A 24,522-nucleotide genomic window follows, 5' to 3' on the forward strand; every position below is an offset into this window, starting at 1 on the left:
AACAAAAAATTAGTACATTAAAAAGGTTTTAGAAATTTCGGGAATAATAATTTTTGTAATCATTTGATATTTTACAATTCTTGAAATAGTGAAATGATAAATAACGCTATAATTTTTGTGGCAAGAAATTAAGGAAAATGCCTAATTACATCTAGATACCTAAGCTTTTAAATTTTCTCCAATAAGAACTTAGTTTCCATGCTCCTACCAAATAGGTCCTTACTTGAATATTTGAAATTTCCATTGAATTGAACCGTGGACCGTGGTGGAGCTGCATAGTAGTATCTCATTTGGTCATGTCAGTTTCTATCTTATAGTCTATGTATAGTCAACTTCCTATAGTCTATGTATTTTTATATTTTTTGAGCAATCGTGCTTTTCATGAAAGTAGAAAGAGGTCGTTAATGATTTTATGGCAAATTTAAGTCTTGATCGTACATGAATTATCTTGGTGAGATTCTCCGTCTTAATCTACTGTTTTTTTTTTATAGTTAAAAGTATGTGATAGTCTTTTATCTTAAAAAAATTAATGAATTTTTTAAAGCTTTATATTGTTTTATTTTTCTGCTTTAATTTTATAATCATTCTAAGGATAAAGCTTATTATCTCTTCCTTCATTAGCTCACTAATCTTTCCTTTTTTTAAAAAAATAATAATAATGAATTCCCTTGCTATGTCTAAGGTTCATAAAAAAACGAAAAAAATATTTAGGTTAGGGGGTGCTTAATATATATACATAAGCGAAATTTGTGTTAAGAAAAATTAAGAAATCAGGGATCCAAATGTTATTATCCCAGTAAGGAGGAAAAAAAAAAAAAAAACCTAGCTAGGTGACTCGTTTTGCAGCCGGTAAGAAAGAGAAAAGCACAAGAATCGAAATAAGGGGCAACAAAACCACGTGAAAATAGTAATAATTTGCTGTACCAAAACATTGAATTTCGTCTCTCTCTATTTCTCGTTCGTTTATTTCCTTTCATGTGCTAATGCATGGCGCCTCTGAACTGAAAGCCTGCAAAATTTTTGCAGAGAAATTAGAGAAAGTGAGAGGTGTTAACTTGTGGAGTGTTTTTGTAGCTTTTGCAGCTTTGTCTCAGAAAACAACAATGCCAAGCCAACAGCCAACTCATAACTGGTTGAATAATACAATAGTCAACACTCAAATAGTGTAGAGATATGGGCACCTATTTGGCTTTTGGATTCAGTGCACGGTGTGTTTTACAATTTTTTACGTACAAAGAAGTGTGTGCCAAATCATACGTGTGAAAGAAAATTAGGGTTAATGAGAACAACCAATCGATGGTTGGCTACCATGTCGGCGAGGTACTTTAGGGTAGAGACAACACAGAGTCTTGGGTATTTTCCAAGTATTGCACCGTGGGTTCTTTGAGTTCTTGTCACGTCTGTTTGGTTAGATGTATATATGATAAAAGAAAGGTGGTGTAAGAGATAATTTCTCGGTATAAATTGACAATATTGTTGGGAAGCAGCAGAAAGACGACATGCAGAATGGTAGGAAGAGATGTGCACATGCATCTATATGCAGTGCCCAACATTTGTCTCCGTCGTTGAGTCCGGTTTTATATATTGATTTATTTCATTGAAAGTGAAATTAAAAGCCCACGCATGGACCACATATATTTATGGGGAAATTGAGCTAAAGTGTGTGCCAACTACCAAAGTTTCAGTGCTTTCAGATGCTTGATTGGGTAAATCAGTTGGCAGAGAACTAATTGTTTTGAGACTTCAAGGGGCCATTAAAGGCACCTGGTTGCCGGATTTACAGTGCCTGGAATAGTGTGGTGGGGGCAGATGAGGCAACAAAGAACAACCCTCAATAATTTTCTATAATTTGAAAAATCATCATGTATATAATTATTTTTCTTGAAGTAAAAATTTAGTGAATAATGATTTTGTGGATAACATGGTTAATAACCTACATTTTAAGTATGTTTGAGGGAGAAATTCCAAATTACTTTTGATGTATTACAATTAATTGATGCATGTATGGCATATGTAGTTGAATTTAATATAACCATTACTTGCATGATGATTTTTCAAAATAAATGCACATACGTTAAAGAATCATTTACTTATTATATGATTGACATGATACCTATGATATATTCTAGAATTTTTTTGTACGAAGATAGAATATGTGAGGGTAGATATGAATTCCCGCTTATTTAAACACACACTTCCTTTGATTCAACCTTATAATCTTGCTTCGTGAATCGAGCCTTTGCACTCTGCTGCAACTTAAAAAGTGCCCTTGGATGCACAATTACTAAATCGAAATCGTTTGGATATTTATTTAGTAGTGGTAATAAATTATAATGATTAATAGAGGCTCTTGTGCAGCCTGGAATGACAATGTTGAGATGGCCGAGTTGGTCTAAGGCGCCAGATTAAGGTTCTGGTCCGAAAGGGCGTGGGTTCAAATCCCACTCTCAACAAGGAACCTTTTTCGGGCGGGAGTTGACTCTTTTTATTTATTTATTTTTTCACGATTTTACTTCAGTTTTATTTTAGTTATTGGCTCAAATTCCCCTCTCAAGAGTCTAACGAATTTCAAAATGACATGCTTGGGCCAGTTTTGGCAAAGTCCGAGTCTAATCTAGTCTCTGCCTTGTCTTTTGTCAGCTATAAATATTTTTTCACAATTTTATTTCAACTTTTTCACAATGTAATCTTAGTTATTGGTTCAAATCCCTCTCTCAAGAGTCTTAAGAATTGCAAAATTACAGGCTTGGCCCAGATTTGGTAAATTTCGAGTCTAGTCTAGTCCTAGCTTGCTTTTGTCAACTATAAATATATGTTTTGATTGGGTTAAATATATATAAAAAGGTCTATTTTAATTAATTTTTTAAAGTATTTTTCAGACTTTCAACCTGGCCTCGAGCTTTATATTTATAAAACATGCTTGGGCTTGGCTAGGCTTGGCCTGCTATTCCAGGGCTCCTGGTAGGCGGGCTTTCTCTGGCATTTCTAAAGAGTCTCAACATGACATTTTGATAATTTTTTCTTTTATTTTTCTCTTTACTGTTTAGTTTTGACATCCTAAATTACAAATTTCTTGCTCAACTAAATTAAGTCCCTAATTTTTTTTCTAGAATTTTATTTTGACAACTCTTTTTTTTTTATAAAAAAAAAAGCAAAACATAATTAAAATTTTAATCCCTATTTATGTACTTGAGCTCAAATTTCTTGATCAAGTGAAAAAAAAACAATTATCAATTGAGCTAACTAGCATTCACTAGGCTATGTGAAGGGATTTGGATCCGGTGCTGAGCTGAGTTTTTGCTCAGCTTTTAAGAATCTTATTACACCTATGTACTATAGCTATCAATGGCTAAGATTTTTTCCCTTTTTTAATTTTTTTTCACTTTTCCAAAAATGCGTTGTACCTATATAAAATCTTAATTATAAAACATCCCGCTTTTTTCTTCCCGCTTGTTTATCATCGTTCTCATCGTGCCCAATTGAAACATGTTTGATTTCCATCATCATCATCATAATATTTATTGAAGAAAGTTCGAAAAGAGCAAATTCAAAAAGTTTAGTTTTATCCTTTTTGTGCATAGTTGTTTTGTTGATTAGAATGGTTGCATTAGAGACGATCAATCAAGAAATTTCAATTGATTTAGCCTTTAAACTGAGACTAGGCATGGAGTTCAATTCAGAAGAAGCAGCATATGAATTCTATAACAAGTATGCCTTAAGCATGGGCTTTAGCATTAGAAAAGATACTCACACTAAGAATAAGCGTGCTGGTGAAATTACATCAAGAGTATTTGTTTGTTGCAAACAAGGTTATTTAAAAACCAAAACAAATCTTCCGAAAGTAAAATATAAAGCAGAGACAAGAACCGGGTGTGATGCTGGATTATTTATCAAGCTAAATATGAAGAAGAACAATTGGTTTGTTAATCATTTTATTGAGTCTCATAACCATCCGCATGTAATGCAAGAGTGTGCCCATATGCTACCTTCTCAAAGAAAAATAACAGGTTCACAAGCAATGGAAGTAGACTTGGCAGAAGAATCCAGGATTTTACTTAAATCCATATATGAGTTAATGGGTAGGCAAGTGGGAGGGTGAGAATCTCTTGGATACACAAAACTAGATCAGAAGAATTATCTTATAACAAAGAGACAGAAAGATTTAGCGTATGGAGAAGTAGGGTATTTATTGAAATATTTTCCTTATGAAACTTTAAAAAATCCATCATTTTCTATTGTATGCAGCTGGATAATGAGGAACATATTACTAATATATTTTGGGCATATGGGAAGATGATTATTGATTAAGGTCAATTTAGAGATGTTGTAAGTTTTGATACAACTTACAAAGTAAATAAGGAAAATCGATCATTTGCAACTTTTGTGGGATTTAATCATCATTGAGTGACAATTATTTTTGGGGCAGCTTGGATGTAAAATGAGACTGCTGATTCATTTATATGGTTGTTTGAGACATTTTTTAAGGCAATGTGTAGGAAATCACCAAAAACCATCTTTACATATTAGGATGCTGCGATGGCTAAAGCTATTTCTCATGTAATGCCTAACACAAACCATAGGCTTTGTACATGGCATATAATGCAAAATACCTTGAGGCATGTAAACAATGTTTTTAAAGGCCCTGGAGGGGTAAAAAGTGCATTATCTATGTTCATGGAGTCCACTGAAGAGGAAGACGAGTTTTTGAGTGCTTGGGATGCAATGCTTGAGGAGTATGATGTGCATGATAATAATTGGTTGAAAAGTATATTTGAGTTAAGAGAGAAATGGACTTATGCATATAACAAGCAAGCATGGTCAGCTGGAATCAATAATACCGAACTTAGTGAAAGTTTTAATACTAGCTTATTAGATTACCTCAAGTCAGACTTCAGTGTTGCACAATTTTTTATGCATTTCGATAGGGAAGTTAATGATAAAAGGTATAAAGAGTTGGAAGCAAAGTACGATTTATACTATAGGCTAGTTCACATGAAAATGTCTGTTAAAATGCTTGTACAAGCAAGAGAAGTTTATACAAAAATAATATTTCAAGAGTTTCAAGATGAGCTTGAAGAAGCTATTGATTTTTCTATACAAAATTATGTTGTAGAAGGTACACAATTAGCATGGATAGGCACTCTAAAAAGTGATGTGTAAAAAAGGAGATTGACGGCATATTGTCTTGCAGTTGTATGATGTTTGAGAGGAAAGGGATTTTATGTAGTCATATGATTTAGATTTTTAGAGATGTCATGGATATCAAATAATTTCTTCCCAACTAGTATATCTTACAAAAATGGACAAAACAAGAAAGAGCTGAAGTTATTCAAGACATGCATGGGTGTGAAATTCAAGCTGATCCAAAGTTGCAGCAGACATGCAAATATAGAGTTTTGTGTTCCACTTTCACTAAGATTTCAAGTAGAGCTTCTAAGAGTGAAAAAATGTACAAGCTAGCAAATGAACATGCAATTAAAATGGCAAAGTTGATTGAAGACCTTTTGAGCTTAGAAATGGATGGCAATAAAAATGAAAAAATTCAGAACTCTCCTCTTGTTAAACCCGCAAGAAGTATTGAAATGGATGGTCAACAAAATGAGATTATTGCCAAAAGAAGAGGGCTAAAAAAGAAAGAGTCATCTCGAGGAAGACATAGATTTAAGAGTGGCTTGGAGATTGCTTTAGCAAAAAAGAGGAAATTATCTAATCGTCAGTTGTACTCTCAAATGTCTCAGGTGATGTAGTTATCTTATTCATCAAACCAATTGTTTAAAATATTTTTTCAAATAAATAATGAAAATGAATGATTAATTGAGTTAAATGCTTGTAGGCACATATTCAATCTGTTCATGCAGTTAATAGCACTCTTCCTCCATCAATGGTCCTCCATCCATATTTAGTAAGTACTTTTGATTCTTTTTTTATATTGAATATTGATATTTATTTAATTTTGTAACATATTATGAGAGTTTTTTTTTTTATACTATTCTTCTAGGTGGAGCAACCGCTACAAGGTTATAATGTGCCTAATTTGGTGCCATGTCTCCCTTATGAACCATCTCAGCAGACCAGCTTTTAAGATTTGCTTCATCAAAACTTAACAGGATGTTCTTTTACAGTTCAAGACTCTCAAGCTTCAAATAGCAATGTTTTGTTTTAATAAATGTCATAAATGAATGACATATTGTTTCTTTTTCTAGTACTGAATTTTTATTTTTAAAGATTAACTGAGGAAAATTATTATGAGAAATACATTTGCTGTTGCAGCATGACATTCAAGATAAAGTTTCTGCACCAATTTCACTTTCTGCCTATTATGTTTTAATTGGTGAGTTAATTGATTTAAAGTTTTGTTTGCTTGAATTCATATATTATGTATATTGACAGATGCTAAATTTTATATAGGTTTTAAACTTTATAGATGTGCATTCTTACATTTGATACCCTCATGAAATTTCACATTTTATTCTTTTGAACAAGCACAACTCAGCTCTATTGAAATCTATTTAAGAAACAGAACATTTCAGAAACATAACAAACTTCATATGTCAATAAACATCTAAAATAGTTTTATTACTCAGATTATAGTTGTACACAATAAAAATCATTACATTTCCCTTTATTATATGTATTCTATACAATGAGAATGACAAACATGGCATGTACATAACGTCCCCAGCCAAAGCCAAAAACTAGCAGCAACTAAGAATGCATCAGCAATATTTGATAAACATGCCTTGTCTTCTCTTTGGATTCACTATCTCTAAAAATACCTCGGAAATATTTGAGGTACCAATTGCTTCATCCAAAACAATCTCCTCATCAATGCTTCTCTTCGTCAACAATCTCATTTTGCAACACTTTATATGACCTGAATCAAAATAAGTATTAAAATTATGGCTCACTTTTTCAGTGAGGACTTTTATCAAACATGTGGCAGGCATGAAATACATATGAAAATTTTTTAAGCATAAATGCACGGTAAGACCACAAAAATTTATCTACAAAAGTATATTACAGAAAGAGAGGTTGCTAGTTAAAATATTCTACGCTGACAAATATCTTATATGATATGGTTTTCTATACTTAGAGTCCTCTCTCCTATGAATGTTTCCACAAGTTTTAATACGGATTTAAGGTTTCACATCTATGTGAAAGGCTTTTACAACGTTATGAAATGATTATTTTGTACTATTGTGAAATCTAAATTCACACAAAAATTTATGTGGACATCTATTCTAAAAACAATTATTTATGTCTACTTTTCATTTTCTTTATCTATTTTACATATTTTACATAAAACTAATTCTTTTTGGCATTTTAAATTTACTTTCCAATTTTTGGGTATTTAATATTTGTACTGAAAACTGATTAATTCTTGGAATTTTAAATGTTTCATTAAAAAACTGAATATTTTGAGCATTTTTAAATTTTTATTCAGGACTTAAGTGATGTGGTGGAATGCAATTCTTACAATAGCAATAACTAATAACTGATCCTCGCGCCAAGCCTAACAAACCTTATCCGCTCTTTTTATCTTCATTAATTCATCCTTCAAAAGATGGCTTATTATGCTGCATTAACTTCATTTCCATATCAATCTCAAAAGCGCTTCTGCTTCTCAAGAATCAGAGCATCATCTTCATCTTCTGCTGCAACTGGTAGATTTGATCTCAAAACCCTCGAATCAGCCATTGCCAAGGTTCTAATTCTTTTAAGCTTTTTTCACCTTTTTTTAAAATTTTTTTTAATTTTTGTTAATCAGTAACAAAATTGAATTGAAAACTTGAAATGAATTCCAGTTTTTCTAGGAGCATGTAATGCAATGTTATGCATTAGAATTTGGGTTGGTGGGTTTTGTTTAGTATATCAATTTAAAAGTACCCTGATGCAGGATTTTTCATTTTAAATGTAATTTGTAACGATTGTTTTGAAATTAGCGAAAATGTAAGATCTATAGGACTTTATGCATCACATTAATGTTCAAATTTATAACATATTTGATTGATTAACTTTCTGCTTGACTCTAATTGTGATGAGTCAGAAGCTCAAAATCATGTGTATTGGAATGGAAGGATTGTTGTGATTTTGAGTTGCTATTTCGGTTGGCATATAGAAATTTGATGGATATGTATTTTCCGCAGAAAGATAGTAATGCAGTTAAAGAAGCACTTGATCAGCTGAGCGAAGTGGGTTGGGCAAAGAGATGGAGTTCTCAGCCCTACGTCTCACGTCGTACGGTCAGTCAGTCTCCATTAAGTGTTGAAGTTCTGGGAATGTGCCACTCAAAACATTACCCAAATCTACAATCCTATGCATACATACATGTTCATGAATATTTGTTCGCTGCTTTGAAATCTTAGTTATATGTGACCATGTGTTTGGATAATATGTAGTTTTGAATCAAATTTTGTGAATCAGACGACTCTTCGGGAGCTGACATTACTTGGAATAAAAAACGCAGAGAACCTTGCTATCCCTAGCGTCAGAAATGATGTGAGTCTATAACACTAGCATTATGCTTTTATAGATTGACTAGGATTTATTCAAAATTTATATATAAATTTAGTAGGAATCTCACTTTTATTGCTGTTATTACATAAGTTCCAATATGTTTGATGCCTTTCAGTAATACAGGCAGCTTTTCTTTTCACAGTCGTCGGGATAACAGGGTTTTTGGGTGTTCTTGCTGGCCAGCTTCCTGGGGTAACTCTAATTACTCCCTTCTGTTGTATTAAGTTAAAGCAGCAGCATTCCTTTTGTTTATTTAAGACTGAAATTTCTTCTTCCAAACCAATCATTTTTGTTTTCAATTTTCATCAGATGTAAATGTCTTAATTTATGCCTTAATATACATTTCGTACACAATTTTGAGAGAGAGATTTATGTGAACCAGAAGAGGAAACTGGTTTCGAAGATGTGATGAATTAGGAAAAGTTGTTGTATGTACTTAACTTACCACAAGCTCTTCTTAAAAAATCTCGTCATGTACCAGTTAAATGTATATGACTAAGGACGCATAAGATTATTTCTTTTCTTGTTTAGTTATGAATATTCCTTGAGTAGAAATGAAACTTTGAGTTCTCGTGATAAACTAGTTTAGACAGTTACAGGCTACATGCCTAACCTATACGCAAAAGCTGCAATTTATCATCCCTCTTCCCCAGCCTCTGGATATTTCCAGTTCCCTATTTGTTGCTGATACCTGTAGCCAGGTGACATTCCAATAGAATATTTAGCCAATAAGCTTATATTCGTGTAGCTTCATCTCATAAGCTTTTCAATTTCGTCTTAAAATCTACTTAATTCAATTGACTTATTTCCTGTGTTCATCACCTGAGATGTTGCCATTACAAATTAAGCAATTTCTTTTATGTTGTATCCTTCATGTAGGACTGGGGCTTCTTTACGCCATACCTAATTGGTAGCATCTCTTTAGTGGTCTTAGCTGTTGGAAGCACTTCTCCCGGGTAAGATAAAAAAGCATATTTTTATTTCCGAGTCTTCTATCTTTATTCTTTTACTTATCTAAGCTCTCAAGATTATAGTTTAATTCTGTAATATGAGTATTAATAGAATCTTAACTCTTAATGGAAGCTTGCGATTGTAAATCATGCACTTCATTTGCTCCCACAGGCTTCTTCAAGCTGCTATCCAAGGATTTTCTTCATTTTTTCCTGATTATCAGGAGAGGGTTGCAAGACACGAAGCAGCTCATTTCTTACGTACTCTTCCTAATATTGTATTATATCCAGTCAACGTAACGTGGTTAATTTGGTTGCTTTCTAATTAGAAATTGTTTTCATCCAATTATAGTTGCCTATCTGCTTGGTCTTCCTATTCTCGGATATTCGCTGGATATCGGGAAAGAGAACGTCAATCTTATCGATGAAAGGCTGGAAAAATTGATATACAGTGGCCAGCTTGATGCAAAGGAACTTGACAGGTACCCATCTGAAAATCTCTTTCCTAGTGAGACCTCACCTAACAAATTTTTTCTCCTGAAACTTTGATAACAATTTCTACTCAATATGTTAAATTATCCTATTTGATCTAATAGTTAAAGATAGGTATGGTATACAATCACTTCAATTGTAAGAACATCACTGGTGATATTAACCTCATGCAATTGCACTCAGGTTGGCGGTTGTGGCAATGGCTGGCCTAGCTGCAGAGGGTCTGCAATATGATAAAGTTGTCGGGCAGTCTGCCGATCTTTTCAGTCTTCAGGTTTATAATCCTTCACCTATGATTGAGTTTTCATCAGGTATTACTTGGCATACACCTGCAAACCATTGATGTTTTTTACTTGTCTCTTATCTCTGTTGCCAGAGATTTATCAATAGGACCAAGCCACCACTTAGCCAAGACCAGCAACAAAATCTTACTAGATGGGCAGTAAGTTCCTCAACATGACAACTGATATGTGTAGCTTGTTCTTACACTGGAATATCACTTTAAACTTACAATTAAGAAACATGTCAGTAAATATGAGTCACAATAGAATGCTGATACTGGGAATGCGGCGCAGGTTTTGTTTGCTGCAACACTTATAAAAAATAACAAGGCGATTCATGAAGCCCTGATGGCAGCTATGTCGAAGAAGGCAACTATATTAGAGTGCATTGAAGCAATTGAAAATGCTGCATAGCTCCACAAATAGAACCTTCAGGGAGTTTTATTTGTTTATTTGTTTGTTTACATAGTTCAAGTTTCTGAAATTATTTGTTTGTTTGTTTACTTAGTTTAAGTTTCTGAAATTAGAAGGCTATCTTATGTCTGTTGAGGTATTTGAGCTTCATGCACTTCCACACGATTTTGAAAGCCAAATGATTAAGGATCAGCCCATTACCTGTCTTAGTGACCAATTAACAATGACAAACAAGCATACTTACGTATGAACAGATAATTGGAGGAATTAATAAACAAGAACAAAACTTTTACTTTTATTCAATTTTGAGATTAAGTGAAAAATTGTTCTGTATCAGACAAGCTGATTATTATTTCATACAAGTGACATTGCGGTACAGAAGCTTGTATCATACAATAATTCACAAGGGTAACTCATCACGTTGTGGTTACCTACAACTAAAAAAAAAAAAACGCAGCATCCTTACAGGCGCCCATACGTTGAAAGCAAATCTCTTAGTTTCGTTGCCTCGGTCTCCAGGTGATCAAAACTTGTGGAACTAGGAATCCTCCAACTCCAGTTTCCGAACTGTATTAAGAAAAGTAACACAGATGAAGTGGAGAATTGAATATTAGCAATCTAACCTTCATTCTCTTGAATCATTACTCATTAGCTTTTCTATGTACATGGGAGTATCGAACAGAGTATCAAACAGAATAAGTGATAAATGATTATGACCTAAGAGGCATTTAATTTTACACAAGCTTGTTTAGCCACTTATTTTACATTTGTGTAAGCATTTTACCTAGGCTTGGCAAAATCCGGGTCCGGTCCGGGTTTTGGTGTTGCCCGGGACCGGAACGGATGAGAGAAATACAAGACCAGACCCGGGTTAAAACCCGGTTTTTCCAGGTCCGGTCCGGGCTTGAGCCCGGCACCTTCCGGGTCCGGGTTTTGATCTGGGCTTTCTAAACCCGCATGTGATAACTTCAATTTTTGTTTTCTTCAATTTTTTCTTTCATTTCTCTAACAATGCAAATTTAAAAAAAGAAAATAATCAAATAAACTCATTCAATCTCAAACTTTAAAAAAGAAAATAGTCAAATACAAATATATAACACACTAACAATGCAAATTTTGCACAAATGATAAATTAAAATTATTTCAATCTACTTTCTAATACCTAAATCCATCCAATTTCTAACTTAAACTCATTCAATCTATATATAAAATAAATAAATTAAATTAAAAAACACAATAAATTTAAATAACATCCAACATATCATAAATTTATAATTATATATTTATATATATATATTTTTTAATTTATTAAAAAACCGGGTCCGAGTTTTTTGGTGTTGAACCCGGACCCGGGCCCGGAAATGTCCGGGTTTGAGAATTTCAAACCCGGGTCCGGTTTTTATGTGCATGCGGTTCAGGCAAAACCCGGACCGGATTGACCGGGTCCGGTCCGGGCGGGCTTTTTTGACACCCCTAATTTTACCTGAGTAGCAGGAATGTTCATCCGGGCAGAAACCCCAAGCCGAAGGATATCTTGCAAAGGTATAACTGCAGTTTGGGCCACTGAAGATAAAGCAGCTTGGATGAGTTTCCAGGAGATATCATCTTCTTCGGATATAGAAAGATACTTCATTACCTGTGAAAACAATGGCCTTGTAATACTACAGAGCATACTGTTCAACTGTGTAATGTATCTGACATATGAAAGATTCAAAGACAAGGCAAATACTCACATTGGACTTCTCTTCGTTCTTCGAAGTGTCCCACCAACTTCGGATCTATGATATGAAAAGATAATTATTAGTTGGCCATGTTTAATTATCTAAACAAGAGTATTTTCAGTCAAAGTAAATAAACGTCTCAATCACTAAGATACCAAAGGTCAACAGTATCCTTGAATGTATACGGAAACCTAAGGGATGAAATATGACGTTTTCACCAGTGGCAAAGAATAAATGTAGTATTTATTCTTAAATGAGGAATAAAGGACTATTGTTGTGTCATTATAGCGACAATCATTGTACAAAAGTTGACTTTGCTCAAGATTGTGAAATGATGCTCCAAATTATGTGGTATTTTCCCTTATTTTTCTGGCGAATGAGAGAAATTTTAAAAAGATGAATCAGGACTGCATAATAAAGGATCTTTACGGTGTCATTATCATGAGTTCCCGTGTACACAACTTGGTTGCGCTCATGATTGTGAGGCAAATGAGGATTCTTAGCATCACTCCCAAAACCTAGATCAAGAAAAAATGGAGAATAGGATTAAAAAAAAAAACATACTGATGAAAGTTGCAGATACTCAATGAAGATGAAAATTTAAAATGCCAACAGTACACTTAAATTAGAGAACTAGTTATTACCAAACTGGAGAACAGCCATTCCAGGTGCCCCAATAGATTTTCTGAGCTGAACAACATCCTCGGTGATAACTCCCTGTTGCATAAAAATAAGAGATATGCGAACATATCGACAGAAGCATCAATGAATGCGTGAACAAAATTCCTTGGGCAAACCTACCCAATAATCACTTATTGATGGTGACAAAATGCAGAGCATTATCCATCAAGAATATACTAGTTTGGAACTTTTACACGCAACAAAAGAGAAAAGGGAGGAAAAATTAACGAGGGGCAGATGGTAAGCGTCCAACCAAATAAATCATTATGGAAACAGCCATAGAATTGACATCAGATCTGTGTTCCACAATTCCAGATTTATATTGATTGTTGGTGTCATATCTTATAAAACATACCAAATCTTCTGCAATTATATTGATGTTTCCAACTGATCTGAAGATGGCATCAAACAAGGATTTCCCAGGCCCCACCTACTGCCATCAAAATAATATAGATTGATTATGTGATAATTCAAGAAACTTGTGATTTGAGTACAAGTCAATAATTTGATAATACTAACCTTCCATCGTCCATCCATTGCAACCTTTGCCTCTGCACGTTTTGTAATTTATTACTGCAATATACATGTACAGCAAAGGTAAAGTAATATGCCTAGTTGAAAACTATCTCACCAGATGGAACAGCCCAAAAGCCAGCAAATCCTCTAAAGTGATCAATCCTGAATTCATCATACAAATCTCGTGCCCGTCGAATGCGGTGAATCCACCAAGAAAATCCATCTTTCTCCATGGCTTTCCAATCATACAGAGGGCTTTTAAGTTAAACAGTGAACTTAATCAGTCAGCTGGCAAATATTGCAACAACATCAGAGCAACTAACGAACCAATTTTAGACATAACATGGTTTACATAATATTATTAACGTATCACATGTTTTTCCATCTCCCATATCTGGCAGAATTCAGTGTACTCGGCAACAAATTTTGCATGTACATACTAGAACTGTTACTTGTCAACTTACTTTCCCCAAGCATTCACTTCAGCTCTTAATGGGAATAATAATCACAATAATAATGATCATAAGGGTGATTAAAAAAACTACCAGCCACAAACCATTAAAAAGGGACAGTACAAATGAGATGCAAACAGAGAGAAATGCAGATGCAAATTTCATGTACACCATTGACAATTTTTGTGACCCTAACAAAATTATTTTCTTTCAAACAATAATATGATTCTCCACTGGAGCACAATATGTCAAGAAATTGAAAAAAATGAAAAGATAATTTTTATCCTGAGAATGTGGTCAAGAGATCTATGAAAAATTATTTAAATAACCAAATGTGTGAAAAAAAATTACTGACGAACCTGCCCCACAGTTGACCAGTTTCACTGAAAGCATCAGGAGGAACGCCACTCACTTCAAGAGGAAAACCTCTCCTGTTCTGCCCAACAAATATTAAAAGTTCGTAACTTGCACCAAGGACTCAACGATTTGGAAGCAGAGTTACATATTGAACATCTCCAGTTTTAAGGAACTACTCACCAGCAAAAAATGCTTTTTATTTGCCCAAACATCTGCACTATGATAACCTACGTAAATAGGCATGTCTCCCATTATACTGATTCCCTTCATTTGTGCATAGTTGCGAACTTTTTGCCATTGCCTTTGGAATAAGAATTGTTGGGCAATGAATAGATCAATCTGAACAAATAAAAGCAAGTGTTGACAATCATTAGGGATTTAGCATAAAGTGCATGTTTAGGAAAAATTAGTAGCCAATAAAAATGATGAAAGATTCAGACAATATCCTTAGAAATGAAAAGAAAGAAAATCCAGTACTTACAAAATCTTTTTTACTTTGGTAAATTTCTTCCAAGGCTGCAAGATAGCGATTCTTTAAGGATTCAGGCCAAAGATACCAACTAAATGTATTCAGACTATCATCTATAGCAGCAAAATAAGCTGCATCTTCAAGCCAGCCTACCAAATTGAAAGAACAACTTAAAAATAAATTCCACAATAAAAGCCTCTAGTGAGTGGAATCCACACATCTATTATCCAAGGACAACTCTTAACTGCACAGTATATTAACGGCATGTGAAAGGGATTTGAATTGGGGATCTTCAATAATACATCCCCAGTTAGCAATTTCATGAAAAATGTCCACCCAACAATAAAAGGAATCGAAAAAAAGTAAGGGATTTTTCTCACTTGATATACTGGGGTCTTTGTGGAAATTTTCAAGCTGACTTTTGAGTTCACCATCACTCTGGATGAGCCTCTCTGCAGCCTAAGGAAAGGACCAGCATAAGATAAATTTGTATTTGCGACAACAGAAACTGAACACTTATTAAAAGGGCAGCTATGCAGCTTGAAAATATAAGACTTAACAGGTCTTTACAAATTTCCTTTTCCATTCTTTGATTTTCATTTCTACATCAGTTGGATGCAAGAAATAAGTTTTTCCAAAAACCAAAGGCAGGTAAAACTCCATGAAATCAAAGTAAAGCAAACATCTGTACATGGTAATTTGGATATATTTTGTAGAAGGAAAATTAACAAAGATATACGGCAGCCTGCCGTCCACTTTAAATAAGATTCCTGTGTAGGCGTGTAGCCCTTGACTCCTTATAATTGTAGATTTCCAGGTTGTGTTACTTCTGAGCTCTGGTCAGAGAGTGAATGACATGGCACAGAACCACAGACAGTGGTTGTGATAGCACGTTAGCTTTACTCTCACGATTGTTTGAAAGCTGGATAGTGACACATCACTTTATAAAACCATGATATTCTCAACAATTGACTTTAACTAATAAGAAAATGTACGGGAAGAATTATAACTAGATAACCAACAGTTTTCCAATCTTGTGTAACCATTCACTTGTGGACTGGGCCAATTTTATTTTTTTTTTCCATCAAAGTGGAAATCCAATAAAAATGAAAGGTTTGTTAATAAGAATGAACCTAGGAGCAAAAGCTACTTTAAACACTTTACCTTAGCTATCAAAGGATCCTTCAAGTCAGCAACAGCTGCAAAGTTTACACGTTCTGCATCACTGCAGAAAAGACACAATAATAATCAAACACACACATACACCAAAGAATATGTAAATGGACTCAACATCATCATCCACTCAGATAGCAGAGTTCCTCACATTGGTTGTGGAAGTTCGGCCTTTGCTAACAAACCGTCCTTAACAAGCTCTTCAAGAGAAATCAAGAGTGTGTTACCACAATTTGCATCCTGAAAGCATTCATTAGCAATAATCACCTTCACCAACATATAGAGAACAAACAAGAAATCTGACGCGTCGCAATAAACTCAGCTATTCTATAATAATTTTCTACCCATCTTTTTCAAGTGCCCAAAGAATCATTGAATGCATCACATTTCCAAACTAAACTATGTCTTTCAGTTTTACTTTCTTAAGCATACTAAATGCAAACTTACAATATAAATTTGGTTAAAAAAAGAATAATCACCTGGCCCGAGTAGGGCGATCCCTCTTCATTGGCCTTCCTTCCCGGAGGAACAAGAGGTAGAACCTGCACAACTTCTACGAATAAGTTTTCATATTTTAGTTAACGAAATTTGATAAATAAACTTAAAACTATGAACATTTTACAATGATTACCCCGGAATTGCATAAGTGAGATAAAATAATAAAACTCATAATAATGATAAATTAGAAAGTGAAGCTGCAATTAGAAAAAGAAAATTATTACGAAACGGGGCGTTTTGGAAAAGTGACCTGCCAAACGGAGCAACCAGCTTGATGAAGCCAGTCAATAAACCGAAACGCCTCGGCGCCGAAGTCTCCAATACCGTAGGGGCCACGAAACGACGTCGGATGGAGCAACACGCCAGCTCTCCTCCGGTCCCTCGGATCCGGCTTCGGTGTCCACTCCTCGTAGTCATCCGGCAAGTCTTGGCCAACGGATGCGACTGCCGAAGCGGCGGCGTTTCCGGAGACGGACGAACACGAAGCTGAAGCGGCGCTCGTTTTGGCGGCAAAGGGAGTGCATAGGAAGAAGCGAGGTCTGAGAGTAGCTGTGGCGAGGAATGAAGAAGGTTTTGGAGACGAAGACGAGGAGGAAGCGAGGGATGAGAATGACAGAGAGCCGAGGGCTGCCATGAAATTTTACATAAAAGAACGAGATTGGATTTGGATTTGGAATTCCAAAAGTCAGCTTATATTGAGATTTGAGAATTGCACGGGAAGTGAGTGAGCTCTGAGCTGTGCGAGAGAGGGGGCCATGCTGAAATTAGGCAGGGACTTGCGTCGCTGACGACGCAGTGACGCTTTTTAGTACTAGTGGTTTCCTTTCATGGGTTAGGACGAGGGCGACAATAACATCTCTCTCTTTCTTTTCATACATTTTTTTTCGCCACTCTCCTTTTGCTTATTTTTTAATTTCTTATCAACTTTACATAATATTTATTACTTAAATTAAATAATCTTTTGATAAATTACTTACAAGCCTTGCCAAGTTTGGTATCCTATTGTCTCATTATTATCGTGTATCGCCAAAAAATAGTAATCGGGTGTATTTTATCTAATGGTGATACAAGGGTGACAGAAATAAAGACAAAACGACATTATTTTGGATATGAAAATAAAAATTACAAACAAAATAATGTTACAATTCTAGCCAGATATTAGTACTCGTTAAGTAACTTTTATAATTTGATACATTGTTCTTTTAATCTCTGATTTGATTTATCTTTTTATTGGTGGGTGCTACAACATTAACATGAGGATTGATTATTACTGCTGCTTTATGTACCATTTTAATAAACATTAACATTTGTTTTAGTCAGCATCTATATTGGCATTGTCTTTGTCAAGATTTAGTTTGTTTATCATTTCCAACAATTAATATCATGTCATTTACAACAAAAAATTTTAGAATAATATTTGAAAAATGTACTACTTCTAAGTTCTATCATTTGTTGTTTTCTAATAGCATATCCAAATCCCTCTTGTGAATTATGATGGACTAGTTAAGATCATAAATAAATATCTTAATTTAAAGAAAATATTTTAAAACTTTATTCCATTACTTGGTATTTAAAATTTACAAGTACTACTTGTTGTTCATTTATGAATAATATGTCATGCTTTTAATTGCCATATAAATTGAGTTTGAATCTATTTTGACCCTTCTTGGGACAGAGCTTCAAGTTTCAACTTAATGAACGTGCAAAGACGATATCATTCATTCTTGCTTATTCCGCAAGAAATACTTGAAGGTCAACAGGCTACATTGACTTCAATCTTACTCAAGTGTTTCTACTTCCTAATCATCCTATGCTTAGCATTCATTAGTTGAAAGCTAGTGATCTCGACCAAAAACAACAACAGATCCCTCAATCCTAAATATTTCCTTAAGATGGCAATCATCATCTTCCATTTTTCATATATGAAATCACAATGTACAACATTACATTGATAAGCTACAATAACCCAGTTTATCATATACACACAAATAGGCTACATTCTATTTCTCTACCACCACTACAAGCTTAAGAGGTCATAAAGTATAAAATTTAATACATGTCATAGTAGGGTCTCCAGCTCTTGCTTACCTGCTGGATCATACTTTTATTCTTGCCTTAATTATTCAGGCAGCACCCTGTGAGTGGAGCTGAACTTACCAGTATGATGCTACATAATAGCATTATATCTCATCACTAAGTGAGCTCTATCCAGCACCCTGTTTTATAAATATAGTCCTATCCGGGATCTATACATATTTAAGCTGCAGGTAGATTTATCTTATGATTCAAATCTCATCAGACCAGTCGCTGAGGTCACTCTCGTAGAACAAGCCATCGACAATTTGGTCTATCAGAGAATCGATAAATGTGTTGCAGCTTAAGGTAAACATCCGACCCACTCTATTTCGAGCACTGGAGAACCAAGCAAAAATGGCAGCAAAAACAATGGCTCCCAAGCACACGCCACCTGCTTCTTCAATCCATTGCATATCCATCTTTCCAAAAACCGAGTTTCCAGTCACACACTCATTTGTCACAGTTACGGCAAACACAACCTGCACAACAAAAACCAAGGGATCTGTAACACTCTGTACACCCCTGTGAGATTGCTGGGTAAATTATTTTTGATCCAAAGGCAAAATCATTTGGTTGATAGAAATTTACAGATAAAGAATGTGTTTGAGAATAGGAACAGAACCAGAAATTTAAAAATCTTGTGTTCTTTACGACAACGATTCACGATTGGCGTGAACTATATAGCCTGCCTGCATTAGCCACAAAATGCAGCAAAGAGATTTTCAACAATCATACATGTCTCATGAATTTCATTTGCGGCAAATCAAAACATCTCTGCCATAATTTGTGTTCTACTCTTGCTAACTTTAAGGTGATCTTGTGTTCTTTAAGAACTGGTATAAAAATTTTGTTAAGAGATTTGAGGTTACATTTGACAAAACCAAAACAACTGTAATTTGTACAGAAAAAATAACACATCATCACTAGAAGACAAAAAAATTAACTACAAGATAAAAATAAAAGTTCACTATTAAGACAATAATTTTTGTCTTATGTTATTTTTATATTAAATTAATTTTATGGTATTTTCCATATAAATATTATTTTTCAAATCCAAAACACTTTCATACAGGATAGGCATGACGTAGCCGGACTTCAAAATCAACGGTGCAAATGTAATTAACTTAAAAGAATTTGATTTTTCTTAGGCATTATTTACATTTATCATTACAAATTACTTTTGTTCCTAAACGAAAATGCTGAAGTATTTGGTACAAATTACTTTTGCCCATAACTAAATAAATGAAACACAAAAAAAAAAATCTTCTAAATTCTTTATTTATTATTTTATCACTCTATCACACAGTAAAATCACGATGATCTTCCGATTTAGTTGATCGATGAGAAAGTCAAGCAATCCGACGATCTTACTTTTACATGCAAAAAACATAAATAAATAAATAAAAAGCTAGAAAGAAAAACCAACCATAGCAAGGCGGCCGGAGATTATTTCGAAGTCATGACTCTTCTTGGAGCTGTCAATATACTCCGACAAAGTTTCAAAAAACGGCGACACTTCATCTCCGCCGTCTCTTTTGGTCTTGATCACCCCCGCTTTATCCGAGCCATACGATCTCAAAGTACACAAACGCGGCTGCAACACAATATTATTATTATTATTATTATTCCCGCTTCCACCTTCGTCCTCATTCCCAACCTTCACTCTCCGCATTTGAGCCGTCAGCTCCCTCCTAAACCCCACCACAGCCGCTTTCTGACCGGCCCCCAACCGGCAGTTAATAGCACGCGCCACCGAGGCCATCGAATTAACGTGATTTTCTTTTCCTTTTTCTTTTTTTATTATTAATTAATTAATTATTTCTTTTTCGTTTTCGGATTCTCGGAATGTTTGGGCGGCTGCTTTTGTTTGATTCTACGCGGTAGTTTAAGAATCCACGTTTGTTAACGTTGCTGGATGATTGGTGTGGGTCCCGTGGTTACGTGGCGCGATTTAGCTCAGTGACGTGGTTTTTAAGGGAACAGAGAAAGGACAGGTAACGGGGGTCGGAGGACAGTGATTGCGTTCATCTGGCCGTCGTTGTAATTATTAAAGCGAAGGGATTTTTTTGTGATCACGTGACGAGGGAGAGTGATGTTTGCGGACATCTCATACGGTCATACTGTTTTCAAATAAGATAAATAAATAAATATAATAAAAAATGTATTGAATTAATTAAAATGTAGATGTTTATAATATATATATTTTAGTCTTCTTATTATTTTTTATTAGTAATTTGTAGTAGGGGTGGGTATCGAATCAGATTTGGATAAATTCGAACCAATTCGAACTTGTTTGGATCATATTCAGATTGACCTCCAAATCCGATCGAATAAAAATTTTACAATCTAATTGGATTTGATTCGGATCGGTTCGGATCCGGATCAATTCGATTGGATTGCCATTTGCAATTAAAAAAAAATATGTTACTAAATTATAAATAAAAAATAAAAGTTAAATAGTAGCCCTAAACTAAATCTTTAAAATCCTAAATTACAAAGAATAGAAGAAGCCTTTGCAGCCGCATAAGGCTCCGTTTGGTACAGCTTATTAAATAGAGTTTATACCAATAGAGCTTATATCAATAGAGCTTTTGGATAAAAAGTCATTGGGTGTTTGGTTGTCAATAAAAAAATATTTTTGAATCATTAAACTGTGTGATATTTTTTATATTATATATTTTTTAGAAAAGCTCTCTAACCTCTACTTCCAAAAGCTCAAATTTTGGGTTTTTACTAGTAGAGGTAAATTAGCTTATTTAAGCTAAAAAAATTCTACTAAAAAAATAACCAAACACCATAAAAAATTTAAAAAAGTGCTTATGAGATTAAACAAGCACTTATGACTTTTAAATAAGTCATACCAAACAGGCACTAAGGCTCCGTTTGGTACAACTTATTAAATAGAGCTTATAACAGTAGAGCTTATAGCAGTAGAGCTTATACCAATAGAGCTTTTGGACAAAAAGTCATTGGGTGTTTGGTTGTCAATAAAAAATGCACTTTTGAACCATTAAACTATGTGATATTTTTTATATTATATATTTTTAGAAAAGCTTTATAACCTCTACTCCCAAAAGCTCAAATTTTTGGCTTTTGCTAGTAGAGATAAATTAGCTTATTTAAGCTAAAAAAACTCTACTAAAAAAATAACCAAACACTATAAAAAATTTTAAAAAGTGCTTATACGATTAAATAAGCCCTTATGGCTCTTAAATAAGCCATACCAAACAGGCACTAAACCCAGAATCGAAGAAACACTTGTAGGCTGCAGCAGCACAAACCCAGCTCTTGTAGACTGCAGTTGTGCTGCTGCAGCAGCACGAAACCAGCCAAAGGATCAAAGAACCACTTGTAGTTGATGAACCCGTCTTTGAGTCTCAAGTCGTCGATGCCTTAGCTGCATGCCAACGACGTCAGCCGCTAAGGCCGTGAGCCGCACGTTGCTACACTTCCGGCTAAAGCCACAACAGAAGTTGAAGTCCCAAACCCAGTCGCTGCATTTATTTCTTTACTGCAAGGGTTTCCAATGGAATTGGACCTACCAAAGCTTGTGAGGTGCAGAGAAATAAGAATAGATATTTATCTTTCGAAAAATTGCAGAGATTTGGGTCTTTTGACTTTCAATTTTTGTCTTTCTTTTCTCCATTTGCTGGTTTGCTTTATTTGTTCTTATTTGTGTGATTTCAATTTTGTATTACAACTTGAAAATGACTTGGATTCATCTGATTTATTTGAGCAATTTCAATATGATATTACTGAGCTGAATCTGAATTAATTCAAACTATTCATCCAATCCGAATCCGATCTGAACATATTCAAATCGATTTTGAATTCAGATTACATTCGGATTGACCCAAATCCGATCTATATCTAAATTTGCCCACCCCTAATTTGTAGCTCTTCTATGACTTTCATTATCTCACAAAAAATTATGATCCATAATGTTTCTATTAATTTTATAGAGTGATTATGTCACTATAAAATGAAAGCTCATCTCTTTGTTTTGTATACACTTGAAATGAACAAAATCACTTTATAATATATTTCTCTCTCATTTTACTCTTTATTTTATTTTACTTCTTTATTTTGTGTTGTTGGCTAATAGCTTTTCTAATACGTTATTAGCACGGGACTTTGATCAGGTATTAATTCTTTTGTTTCTTATATCTAGCAATTTTCATTATTATATAATTATAATTGTTCGTCACTAATAACATGTCATATTAGCTGTTATTATCATGTTTGTATTTGTAATAATATTAACTTCTCAAGGATGCACATATATTACTTGTCTTCATTGTATCTCTTGAAATATGCATAATTGATGGTATAAGATCTGAAATAAATTTTGTGTCGTGAATAATATAATATGTGATGATTATAGAACTTTATTATTATATTATCATGAGTGATTATATGACGTATATAATATTTACCAATTAATAATGAATCAATTATTTATCTTTGTTTATATTGTTTTATAACTATTTGAAAAAGTTGAAACTCCCAAAACTTGAATTTGTAGCATTTGATATCTCTGACCATAATTGTCTATCATAGGTCTTGGATGCTGAAATCCATCTTGATGCAATAAATCTTGGAGATACTATTAAAGAAAATAATGATGCATTAACGCAAGACTGTGCCAAAGCGTTGATTTTTCTTCACAACCATCTTCATGAACAATTGAAAATGAGCATTTTACGGTCAAAAAACCATATGTCGTTTGGGAATGTCTTAATTAAAGATTCAATCACTAAAAAATTGTTATACTTCCAAAAGCTTGTTATGACTGGATGCACTTACAATTACAAGTTTTTAATTTGTCTGTTAATACAATTGTGCATCATTCAAAATTGTTTCTCAATTAAAATTATGTGAAGTGGAGATTACTGATGTAGATTTATTAGAAAAAAAAAACATTTTCTACTTTTCATGCTTTGAATTTGCTTCTGCAGCAACAATATCGAGAGCAAAGATTCATAAAGAGTTCTGAATTAATCTCATGTCTTTAGTGGCTAAAAAAATAATGAACTTTTGTTGAGAAACTGTCAATCTCATCGGATTAGATCTGTACCTATCCCTGAAGTGAATGGTACTTCAACCAATAATCGTAGAGCTATTCAGTGTCGTGACCAAGGCCGTGGTTACAAAAATAATCAAGGCCCTGCTGGTTATAACAAGAAATATCGATCAAACCACTCAAAATAGAATAACAATAATGAGAAGCAAGAAAAATATCTACAAAAGAAATCTACAAAGGATCATGAAAATGTTTGCTTTAGATGTGGTGTGAAAGGACACTGGTCTCGTTTTCTCGTACACCAAAACATTTAGCTAATCTTTATCAAGCATCTAAAAAAGCAAAAGGAAAAGAAATTGAGACAAATTTCATTGATCATGAAAATCCAATTGATATAACTTATTTGGATGTTTCATATTTTTTAAAGATCCAAATGGTAAAATCGACTATTTAATTGGTGATGGACATGCAAAGACCAATTAAGAGTGCTACACTTTGTGTTATTTTTAAAATTTGGTGTATTTAAATTCTAAAATAAGTAATAAAGTGTTTAAAATTTTAGTGTGTTTCTTTACAGTTATGTTGTGTTTAAGTTTATGTTGCAAGAGTGTTTATTATTTTGAGTGTTTTATGGGAATTTGGTGTGTAACTTTTCAATTTCTTTATTTTATATTCATGTGTAAAGATATACAATGAATTTGAACAATCACTTGGTGAATAATGAAGATGGATGTTTGGTGGATAGTGCGACAATGCACACAATTCCATGAAATAAAAATATTTCCATAATTTAATATTAGCTCAGGCATATGTTAATACAATATATGGTTCTGCTAATTTAATTGAAGGCTTTGGAAGAGCTAATATTATGTTACCAAATATTACAAAATTACAAATAAATG

At 33.9% G+C, this 24,522-nt stretch overlaps 3 protein-coding genes and 1 non-coding gene across 4 annotated transcripts; 2 read left to right on the forward strand and 2 right to left on the reverse strand.

Annotated features, from left to right (window-relative positions):
* Window positions 1-2,372: 2,372 nt before the first annotated feature.
* On the forward strand, window positions 2,373-2,453 carry TRNAL-AAG. The gene has a single exon. It is a non-coding gene; the product is annotated as a tRNA-Leu (tRNA).
* A 5,033-nt stretch (window positions 2,454-7,486) lies between these two features.
* On the forward strand, window positions 7,487-10,927 carry LOC18037083. Its single transcript, XM_006427967.2, has 10 exons — window positions 7,487-7,705; window positions 8,148-8,243; window positions 8,425-8,499; window positions 8,641-8,709; window positions 9,397-9,473; window positions 9,640-9,728; window positions 9,820-9,949; window positions 10,143-10,233; window positions 10,336-10,401; window positions 10,535-10,927. Exons 1-10 carry the CDS (start codon window positions 7,565-7,567, stop codon window positions 10,652-10,654), a joined length of 954 nt encoding a protein of 317 aa, XP_006428030.1. The 5' UTR covers window positions 7,487-7,564; the 3' UTR covers window positions 10,655-10,927.
* On the reverse strand, window positions 10,926-17,383 carry LOC18037084 (4-alpha-glucanotransferase, chloroplastic/amyloplastic). The gene is made up of 16 exons (XM_006427968.2): window positions 16,772-17,383; window positions 16,503-16,565; window positions 16,175-16,263; window positions 16,015-16,075; window positions 15,231-15,309; window positions 14,863-14,999; window positions 14,562-14,720; window positions 14,384-14,460; window positions 13,688-13,827; window positions 13,576-13,607; window positions 13,412-13,486; window positions 13,020-13,092; window positions 12,805-12,893; window positions 12,388-12,432; window positions 12,138-12,290; window positions 10,926-11,221 (listed from the first exon to the last, which is right to left on the reverse strand). The coding sequence occupies exons 1-16, from the start codon at window positions 17,153-17,155 to the stop codon at window positions 11,117-11,119; spliced, it is 1,761 nt and encodes a 586-aa protein (XP_006428031.1). The 5' UTR covers window positions 17,156-17,383; the 3' UTR covers window positions 10,926-11,116.
* Window positions 17,384-18,403: 1,020 nt separating this feature from the next.
* Window positions 18,404-20,656, reverse strand: LOC18036117 (stress enhanced protein 2, chloroplastic). The gene is made up of 2 exons (XM_006427971.2): window positions 20,024-20,656; window positions 18,404-19,076 (listed from the first exon to the last, which is right to left on the reverse strand). Exons 1-2 carry the CDS (start codon window positions 20,357-20,359, stop codon window positions 18,807-18,809), a joined length of 606 nt encoding a protein of 201 aa, XP_006428034.1. The 5' UTR covers window positions 20,360-20,656; the 3' UTR covers window positions 18,404-18,806.
* Between the last annotated feature and the right edge of the window lie 3,866 nt (window positions 20,657-24,522).

Source organism: Citrus clementina, unplaced genomic scaffold, assembly GCF_000493195.1.
Source record: "Citrus clementina cultivar Clemenules unplaced genomic scaffold, Citrus_clementina_v1.0 scaffold_7, whole genome shotgun sequence".
Lineage (NCBI taxonomy): Eukaryota > Viridiplantae > Streptophyta > Magnoliopsida > Sapindales > Rutaceae > Citrus > Citrus x clementina.